This window comes from Hyla sarda, chromosome 7, assembly GCF_029499605.1.
Source record: "Hyla sarda isolate aHylSar1 chromosome 7, aHylSar1.hap1, whole genome shotgun sequence".
Classification (NCBI taxonomy): Eukaryota; Metazoa; Chordata; class Amphibia; order Anura; family Hylidae; genus Hyla; species Hyla sarda.
Window position 1 is genome coordinate 97,895,677 of NC_079195.1, and position 10,694 is coordinate 97,906,370.

A 10,694-nucleotide genomic window follows, 5' to 3' on the forward strand; every position below is an offset into this window, starting at 1 on the left:
AAAGTAAGAATAAATTCATACACCTTACTACATCTAGAAATTGCTGGAACTTGTAGAAGAATTGAAAACCAAGCTAGTTAATGAGAAAAAAGAGAAACTCCTTATGGAACTAAAAATAAGAGAAGAGGTAGCGAAAGAGTTCACCGAACACTTCATGCAGCGTGAAAATGACTTCAGGTATGTGGCACTTAAGTGCATTGCGTTTGTGATTTTGTTAATATTTTGTGATATTGAATAAATAGATTATTCAACAATATGCACGTGTACTGAGATTTACAAGTTTGATCCCACATTTTATTTTGGCGTTTGTTTGCCCCTCATTTCTCCTGACCCTCTCCATCCCCATACACATTCACACTTAACTTGGCCAAGCTTGTATGTATTCTAAATGGTAGGGGAACCTACTGCCGGTTAACTCTGGCTACCCAAGAACAAGAATCTGGCTTATTGGTACAGTATTCTTGTGTGTTTTCTGTCCTAACATCTGTTATCAGGCAAATAGCTGGAAAGCCCCAATACATGAAAGATCGTTGGCCATTCCTGTCGACATGTGACCTTTTAGTTACATAATTTTATCAGCGCTAATTGTATGAATACTGTCTGTTCATTCCTATACAGTATATTGTTCTTAGTTACATTTAATAACTGTGAATGCTTTTATTGTTTTTTATATTTTTGAATGCTTATTATGCAATGTGTGCTTAGCTCTGCCCACCTTAAGTGGGTGTTTGTGTGTGTGTGTGTGTGTGAGATATATATCACCCTTGCTGCCACCACTTGTATGCCAATCTGAGGAAGGAGGAAATACCCTCCGAAACGCGTAATTGGAATTTTCAGTAATAAACATAGTGGCACTTAATTTCCATATACATTTGTGTCTCATTATCCTGGATCTGCGAACAGCATCTAGACAAGGTTCCGTTTTTTTTTTTCTTCTCTTTGTTCCTTCTACATTGCATGGGAGAAGATCCTGTCTATATGCTGAGTAACCCTGAGGGGTGATATGCTTGTTGCTACATATATCTGGTGAGCAGCCATATTATAGATACGTCGCTCCCTAAGTCCCTGATTGGGACACTGGTACCCTTGATAATACACAAGGCACAGCCCTCTCCGCTTTTTTTCTTTTTATAGGTCTGTTGAAATTGCCTGAGACTGACTTAAATGTGTATGCCCACCTTTTGGTATCCAGTTCACCTCTGGTCTTTCATTATCTGCAGTAAACTAGTATTTATTGACTAAACTTATTATGGAAATACATATCTTGTACACATTTCTAGTTCCATTGCAAATTGCTATTGTAATGCAGAAAGCTGCAGCACTAAGACAGCAGTCGAAAGCTTCAAAGTGGACTTGTCAGCAGAAAAACAATGGTGTAAAAAAAAAAAAAAGCTGAAGGCTTGATAGGGTCTAATCATTGAGATTTTTAAGCATACTCGTGACATTTGACAAATTGGGCTGTGCTTCTGCTGTGATGGGCAACTCCCCTGGGCATTTGAGCCCTTACAAAATAATAATAATCATCAAACCTAAGAATTTCCTTGGCTTCTGTTCAGTTTTCCTGTCCCCAGAAGATGCCTTTCCATATGCGTCTGCAGATCCCTTTTAAAGGGGTACTCCGGTGGAAAGCAATTGTTTTCTTATCAACTGGCTTCAGAAAGTAAAACAGATTTGTAAATGACTTCTATTAAAAAAAATCTTAATCCTTCCAGTACTTTATCAGCTACTGTACACTCCAGAAGAAGTTATTTTCTTTTTGAATTTCTTTTGTCTGACCACCGTGCTCTCTGCTGACACCTCTGTCCATGTCAGGAACTGTCATGACAGTTCCTGACTTTGACAGAGGTGTCAGCAGAGAGCCCTGTGTTCAGACAAAAAATTAATTCACAACTTCCTCTGTAGCATACAGCAGCTGATAAGTTCTGGAAGGATTAAGATTTTTTTTTTTTTTTTTTTACAAAAGTTTTACAAAACTTTCTAGCACCAGTTGATTTGGGAAAGAAAATGTTTTCCACCATAGTACCCCTTTTAACCCCTTAACGACGCAGGACGTATATTTACGTCCTGCGCTGGCTCCCGCGATATGAAGCGGGATCGCGCCGCGATCCCGCATCATATCGCGTGGGTCCCGGCGCTAATCAACGGCCGGGACCCGCGGCTAATACCACACATCGCCGATCGCGGCGATGTGCGGTATTAACCCTTTAGAAGCGGCGGTCAAAGCTGACCGCCGCTTCTAAAGTGAAACTGAAAGTATCCCGGCTGCTCAGTCGGGCTGTTCGGGACCGCCGCGGTGAAATCGCGGCGTCCCGAACAGCTGATCGGACATCGGGAGGGCTCTTACCTGCCTCCCCGGTGTCCGATCGACGAATGACTGCTCCGTGCCTGAGATCCAGGCAGGAGCAGTCAAGCGCCGATAATGCTGATCACAGGCGTGTTAATACACGCCTGTGATCAGGATGAGAGATCAGTGTGTGCAGTGTTATAGGTCCCTATGGGACCTATAACACTGCAAAAAAAAAAGTTAAAAAAAAGTGTTAATAAAGGTCATTTAACCCCTTCCCTAATAAAAGTTTGAATCACCCCCCTTTTCCCATAAGAAAAATAAAAGTGTAAAAAAAAAAAAAAATAAACATATGTGGTATCGCCGCGTGCGTAAATGTCCGAACTATAAAAATATATCATTAATTAAGCCGTACGGTCAATGGCGTACGCGCAAAAAAATTCCAAAGTCCAAAAAAGCGTATTTTGGTAACTTTTTATAACATTAAAAAATGAATAAAAAGTGATCAAAAAGTCAGATCAAAACAAAAATCATACCGATAAAAACTTCAGATCACGGCGCAAAAAATGAGTCCTCATACCGCCCCGTACGTGGAAAAATAAAAAAGTTATAGGGGTCAGAAGAGGACATTTTTAAATGTATAAATTTTCCTGCATGTAGTTATGATTTTTTCCAGAAGTGCGACAAAATCAAACCTATATAAGTAGGGTATCATTTTAACCGTATGGACCTACAGAATAATGGTAAGGTGTAATTTTTACCGACATATGCACTGCGTAGAAACGGAAGCCCCCAAAAATTACAAAATGGCGTTTTTTTTTCGATTTTGTCGCACAATGATTTTTTTTTCCGTTTCGCCGTGCATTTTTGGGTAAAATGACTAATGTCACTGCAAAGTAGAATTGGTGACGCAAAAAATAAGCCATAATATGGATTTTTAGGTGGAAAATTGAAAGGGTTATGATTTTTTAAAGGTAAGGAGGAAAAAACGAAAGTGCAAAAACGGAAAAACCCTGAGTCCTTAAGGGGTTAAAGAGTACCATCAAGAGGAACCACCTCCTTCCTTTTTTTTTTGTTTTGTTTTCTACCTTGATATTGTACTGTATTTTCTGCTTAGTCTTATTCCGATTTTAAACTGGGAAGGGCCGTTCCCCAGCAGGCTGTGACATCTGAAGCCATACACAGGGGTGTGGAAATTAAAAAAAAAAAACTACTTGTCCAAGGGACTAAAGCGGAACACAATCTACTTGTCCCTCAAGAAAATCCACTTGTCCTGGCAGATAAAATAATTTCCACCAAAATAGTCTGATTCCCCCCCACTAGACCACCAGGGATGGATATAAGATTCCTTTAGACACTGCTGACAGCGGTGATCTAATGGTTTAATAGGTGATCGCAGCATGCCAGGGTATTAGAGGCAGGAGAGCTGCAGCTCCTCTTACACCAGAGCCAAGCCCAGAAAAGTCTAGATGTAACTTTTTGATCACCATAAAAAATTTCTCATATGAAGTGACCAAAAATGAACAATTCTGGACTATTTTTTACATTTACACCGTTCACCGTACGGTTTAATTAACATCATATTTTAATAGTCTGGACATTTCCACATGTAGCGATACCACTTATGTTTATTTTTGTACATTATTTTTATTTAAAGACAATTGGAAACTTTTATTAGGAAAGGGGCTTATTCACATATATATGCACATTTTAAAATATTTGAATCACTATTTTTCAGTCTTCATAGGGACTTATGTTACTGGGGGGGGGGGTTCTGCTTCTCCAGTTTATATGGTGCATTTTGTGTCAGAAAATGCTGGAAGTTGCATTTAGTTACTAGATAACTACAACTCCCAGCATGTCCTGATACAGCCTATGGTTGTGTGGGTGTTGCAGCATGTTGCACTGTATAGTACAGTTAAGGTTATTGTGTAACATGCTGGGAGTTGTAGTTTTGGTTTGTGTCAGCTGCAGAGCCATAGGCTGTGTCAAGGAATACTGGGAATTACAGTTAGTAACTACAACACCCAGCATGCCCTGATGCAGCCTATAGCTCTGCAGCTGACCCGAACAAAAACTACAACTCCCAGCATGTTGCACTTTATAGTTCTACAGTTTAGGTTATGGTCCAACATGCTGGGAGTTGTAGTTTTGGTTCGGGTGTGTTTGTGTGCATCCGTGGGGCTCTTGGTCGTCGGGTGAGTATGAAGGGGGCGGGATTCTGGGGGTGCAATTTAGTGCGGGTGCCACTAAAAATAAATAAAATTAGATGGCACAACTGCCCTAATGCCCGTCTGCTCCTATACAAAACATTCATGCATACACATATCATACATGCACCAGCCACTGCCCCCATATCATACATACACACACACCCGCCACTGCCCCCCCCCCCCAACATCATACATTACATACACTCACACCATACATATACACCATACATATGCACACATCATACATACACCTGCCGCTGCTCACCCCACATCATACATCACATACATACACATCACACTTAGACATTATACACACATCATACATTACATACACATCACACATAGACAGACATCATACACACATCATACATTACATACACATCACATACACATCACACACAGACATTATACACACATTATACATTACATACACCATACATATGCACACATCATACATACACCTGCCGCTGCCCCCCCCATCATACATACACTCACACCATTCATATACAACCACCCTTCCTGCCGCCTGCATTCTCGGCCTCCTCACCTGAGCCGCCATGAGTGGACATCAGAGCTGTAGTCCCGGCCGGTGTGAGGTGAGATTTCCGTCCTCTCCTCTCTCCCCTCCCCCCTGCTCTGTGTTTTCCCTGTGCAAACAAGCAACCTCCCCGTGGTGGATTAGGTCCTGTCTAGACAGAGCAGAGGAGGAGGGATAGAGCTGTGTGCGGGGGATGGAGCTGTGCACGGAGCTGTCAACATCCTCTCTCTCACCCTGCTGTGTCTTCTGAGCTCCGTCCATCCTCCGGGGGGGGGGGGGGGGGGGGGGAGATAAGGGGGCTCTGCGGTCAGCTGGGGGCCGCCCCCCTCCATACACTCAGAGCTGGTGTGAGGTGGAGACTTCCATCGGCTCCTGCACCTCACACCGACATTAAAGAAAAATAAGGGGGAAGTCTGTCTCTCCCTGCTAGCCCGATACAGGGCTAAATCTATAAACAATTCACCTGCCCGGCGCCCAAAACTACTTGTCCCGGGCGTCGGGCTATAGGATTTCCACATTCCTGCCATACAGGGGAGAACGTTCTCCCTCACTTTGCTACACACAGCCCAGAGTAGTTCAGTGTGAGATGAGCTATGATTGGATAAGGCTGCCCCCCCCCCCCCCTTAGCATTTCCTGCTTTTGGACGTCTGCCAGGCCAGCAGAAGTCCAAAGTCTGTGCAAGAGATGGGGGGAAAATGTGCTCTGGACAAGTAGGGAGACACCTAGTGGCAGCTTTTTTAAACCCAATTAACTTCCTTTTTTTATTTAAACAAAGTACATTAGAAAGATTTTTTTTTTATTTACTAGGAGTGCAATAGCAAAAATAAGTTATAATGAGTTCCCATTTAAGGTACTATGCATTCTGGGGAGCAGATTCTGTGCTGATCTGACTATCCTGGAACACTCAGGCAGCTGAGCATGCAAGATTCCTAGTGTGCATGCAAACATTTTTGGCCAGTAGAGACTGCTCATACTGGCGTCCCTGTGCAGTGAGCTGCGTCCCTTCCCATATGGACGGGCATTAATTTTAAAATTTGTATTAGTTTTCCCAGGCGTGCAGTTAAAAATTTTTTTTTTTTCCAGGCAATGCATCGTAAACACATTCACTGTCAAGAGTTACCCCCAAGAAAGGGTTTTCCCTGCAAGATTTTTTTGGACCCAACAAAACAGCACTGGAGTCAGATGTCATCTCCTTAGTTGCGGTGGGTCGGTTCGGGGGCGGTCGCATGGGGGGCGGGGCATTATCGGCAAGGTAATTGCCGATACCGATAACACCCAAAATTGTGAATATCGGCCGACAATATCGGCCAAACCGATAATCGGTCGATCCCTAGTTTAAAGGGAACCCTACCCTTACACACTTCAGTGCTTTCCAAATTACTACTAGGATGTGAGATATAACAAATCCAAAACCAAAACTATAGGGTGGGGGTTACGGTGGTGCAGTCATGAAGGATTTTTGGAAACTGAATAAATACTTCACTTTTTTCACTGCATCCCCTTTTGTGGCTGTACCAATATAAAGCCATACTAGATAAGTAGCTAGGGAGGGACCACGGCCTAAAGGACCTTGCACCCAAAGCAATTTTTTTTAAAGATTAAATACGAGTACCTATACCCCTTCACCCCACATTGGTAGGCAGCAGTTCACCCCCGGACACAAAGTACTTCAGGTGGTGGTCCCTCCCTAAGCTACCCCGCGCTGATGGGTTTTCAAATACCATTTTGTAATCACCTTTTCTGGAACGCTTCATTGGGGGACACAGGTCCATGGGTACATGCTGCTTGCTGCTAGGAGGCTGACACTTGGCAAAAAAAAAAAAGGGACTTCCTTTCACTTGAATGAGGATATTGTGTTACCATCTTTCTGCCCATCCCCTTCTCATCTGCGGGAGCGCCAGCTTCACAAACTGTACTTGGTTCGGGCGGTTCGGACCTATTTGTCAGTCACGTCCTCCTTATGGTGGTGTGACTGTTTGTGCTTCCCCATGGGCGACGATAGGGGCCCCTGGCTTCCAAGGTCACTATCTCCCGGTGGCTTCCAAGGTCACTATCTCCGCCATTTCGGGGGCGTATTGTTGCAAGGGTCAGGTACCCCTCTTTCGAGTGACGGCTCACTCCACCCGTGTGGTGGGGGCCTCCTGGGCGGTCAGCCACGGGGCTTCGGATCTGCAGGTTTGCAAGGCGGCGACTTGGGCGTCTCTGCATACTTTTGCCAAGTTTTACCATGTACATACTTTTGCATCCTCCGACGCAGGCCTGGGCTGCAGGATTTTGCAGGCAGCTGTTCAGCCGTCCGCCTGAGTTCTTTTCTGGCTGGAATGTTGGTCTTTCTCTCCCCAGGGACTGCTTAAGAACGTCCCATGGTCCGGTGTCCTCCAATGAAGCGCTCGAGAAAAGTAGATTTTTGTACTTACCGTAAAATTTTTCTTTGAGCTTCTATTGGGGAGCACAGCACCTGCCCATTGGTTTGTTTAAGGCCAGCCAGTTTCCGCCACTGTGGTGCAGTGGGGTTTTTTTGTGGTCTGTCCCCGTCTTTTGTCTTTTATTTTCTTTTTTCATGGCCCCAATAAAAGCTCAGAGAAAGCGATTTTACGGTGAGTACAAAAATCTACTTTTTCATGCTAACAGGACCACTTTCGTGTTTATTAAACAGTGTAAAAGGTTGCAGAAGATTTGTGCTTCTGTGGTAAGTTGGTGCACTTGCCTCCCTAGTACAGAACTCTGAATATTAGTAAGTGTTTAACATTGTGTTTGCCCAGTTAGTATTAAAGCTTTTTGTTTTAGTGAGCGTTTGCAAAAAGAAAAAGAGCTGCTAGAAGAACGATGTGATGAAAGAATGGAGATCTTTCAGGACTTGGTGAGAAAATGTTCCAACGAGGAGGAAGATGTTGAAAAGGAAAGTACAAAAGTGCCATGCAAGTCAACAGAAACCACCATTCAGGTATGCAAATGTCTTTTAATTTCACTGACGGGATTTCATAAATTTAAGGCAGAAGAAAAGATATATGCATCACTGGTATAATAGAAATATGTGTGTTCTTTGTATAGCAGTAGTTAGTAAATGTATGTACTATGTGATCCAGGAAACCTGCAGTAAATCCAAGTAGACTGTCAGTTTCCCATTAAAGATCTAGATGTATACAGTCTGTTCATCCAAACTATAACCAATACACTGGGTTATGTTGCAGGTGAACAGCTGAAAAATGAGGTGTTTAAAGGGGTACCCCAGTGGAAAACTTTTTTTTCCTTCTTTTAAATCAACTGGTGCCAGAAAGTTGAACAGATTTTGGAAATTACTTCTATTAAAAAATCTTAATCCTTCCAGTACTTATTAGCTGCTGAATACTACAGAGGAAATTATTTTCTTTCTGGAATCCAGTGCTCTCTGCCAACATCTGTCCATTTTAGGAACTGTCCAGAGCACCATATGTTTGCAATGGGGATTTTCTCCTACTCTGGACAGTTCTTAAAATGGACAGAGAGGTCAGCAGAGAGCTCTGTGTTCCAAAAAGAAAAGAATTTCCTCTATAGTAGTCAGCAGCTAAGAAGTACTGGAAGGATTGAGATTTTTTAATAGAAGCAATTTACAAATCTGTTTAACTTTCTGGCACCAGTTGATTTAAAAAAAAAAGTTTTACACTGAAGTACCCCTTTAACCCCTTCCCGACCTATGACATACCTGTACATCATGGGTGGCAAGGTGTTCTCGACCCATGACATACAGGTACGTCATGAACATTTTTGCCGCTACTCGCGGCATCCCGCAGCGCCCGGTAAGATGGTGGCTATCACTAATAGCCAGCCATCTTACCATGCGACCACGGGGGGTTTCATCCCCCCCCCAGCGATCGCTGCTATCAGCTGGTCAAATCTGACTAGCTGATAGCAGCGTTTCGCTATCAGAATACTTAGCAGCGCGGTGTGTGAGTCCCGATCACGGGGATCGGGACACACCCCGCTCTAAATGTCCCTGACCCGTCCCCCGGCGTCACTTACCCAGCCATGCGGCGTCCCGAGCGGTCCCGGTGCGAGCGGCGTCCTCCAGGCGGTCCCGGCGGCGCTGCGTCCCGGCGGTGAGTTTCCGGCAGCAGGGCGGCATCTTCATTGGCAGCAGTGAGATCGCCGTAAAGCGATCTCACTGCTGCCTCTGGGAGTTTCAAAACTGCAACTCCCAGCATGCCCAGACAGCCTTTGGCTTTCTGGGCATGCTGGGAGTTGTAGTTTTGCAACATCTGGAGGTCCACAGTTTGGAGACCACTGTATAATGGTCTCCAATCTGTGCTCTTCCAGATGTTGCAAAACTACAACTCTCAGCATGCTCAGTCTGTCCAGGCATGCTGGGAGTTGTAGTTCTCTAACATCTGGAAGAGCACAGATTGGAGACCATTATACAGTGGTCTCCGAACTGTGGACCTCCAGATGTTGCAAAACTACAACTCCCAGCATGCCCAGACTGCCCAAGCATGCTGGAAGTTGTAGTTCGGCAACATCTGATCCTTCAGATATTGCCTAACTACAACTTCCAGCATGCCTGGGCAGTCTGGGCTTGCTAGGAGTTGTAGTTTTGCAACAACTGGAGGCACACTAGTTGGGAAACATTGTCCGTTTCCTACCTCAGTGCCTCCAGCTGTTGCAATTGTTGCAAAACTATAACTCCCAGCATGCACTGACAGACCATGCATGCTGGGAGTTGTAGTTTTGCAACAGCTGGAGGCACACTGGTTTGGAAACACTAAGTTTGGTTGCAAAACACTTGAAAGTTTATTACTTAACTTAGTGTTTCCAAACCAGTGTGCCTCCAGCTGTTGCAAAACTACAACTCCCAGCATGCACGGACAGCCAAAGGGCATGCTCGGAGTTTGCAACAGCTGGATGTTTGCCCCCTCCCCCCAATGTGAATGTACAGGGTACACTCACATGGGCGGAGGTTTACAGTGAGTGCTGCAAGTTTGAGATGGCGCAAATTTTGCGCTGCAGCTCAAACTCCCAGCGGCAAACTTGCTGTGAACCTCTGCCCATGTGACTGTACCCTAAAAACACTACACTACACCAACCTAAAATAAAAAGTAAAAAACACTACATATACACATACCCCTACACAGCCCCCCTCCCCCCAAAAAAATGAAAAACGTCTGGTACGCTACTGTTTCTAAAACGGAGCCTCCAGCTGTTGCAAAATAATAACTCCCAGTATTGCCGGACAGCCATTGACTGTCCAGGCATGCTGGGAGTTTTGCAACAGCTGGAGGCACCCTGTTTGGGAATCATTGGCATAGAATACCCCTATGTCCACCCCTATTCAAATCCCTAATTCAGGCCTCAAATGCGCATGGCGCTCTCACTTTGGAGCCCTGTCGTATTTCAGGGCAACAGTTTTGGGACACATATGGGTTATCGCCGTACTCGGGAGAAATTGCCTTACAAATTTTGGGGGGCTTTTTTTTCTTTAACCCCTTATGAAAAGGTGAAGTTGGGGTCTACACCAGCATGTTAGTGTAAAAAAATAAATTTTTTACACTGACATGCTGGTGTTGCCCTATACTTTTCATTTTCACAAGAGGTAAAAGGGAAAAAAGACCCTCTAAATTTGTAATGCAATTTCTCCCGAGTACGGAGATACCCCATATGTGGGCGCAAAGTGCTCTGGGGGCGCAC

At 44.3% G+C, this 10,694-nt stretch overlaps 1 protein-coding gene across 6 annotated transcripts in view; it reads left to right on the top strand.

Moving 5' to 3' along the window:
- KIF20B (kinesin family member 20B) overlaps positions 1-10,694 on the top strand; it is a 126,919-nt gene that overhangs the window by 45,546 nt on the left and 70,679 nt on the right. For all 6 annotated transcript variants that reach the window (XM_056530127.1, XM_056530128.1, XM_056530131.1 and 3 more), the window contains 2 exons: positions 38-177; positions 7,824-7,980. In XM_056530127.1, the coding sequence (XP_056386102.1) occupies positions 38-177; positions 7,824-7,980 (297 nt within the window). The remainder of the gene's footprint in view (positions 1-37; positions 178-7,823; positions 7,981-10,694) is intronic.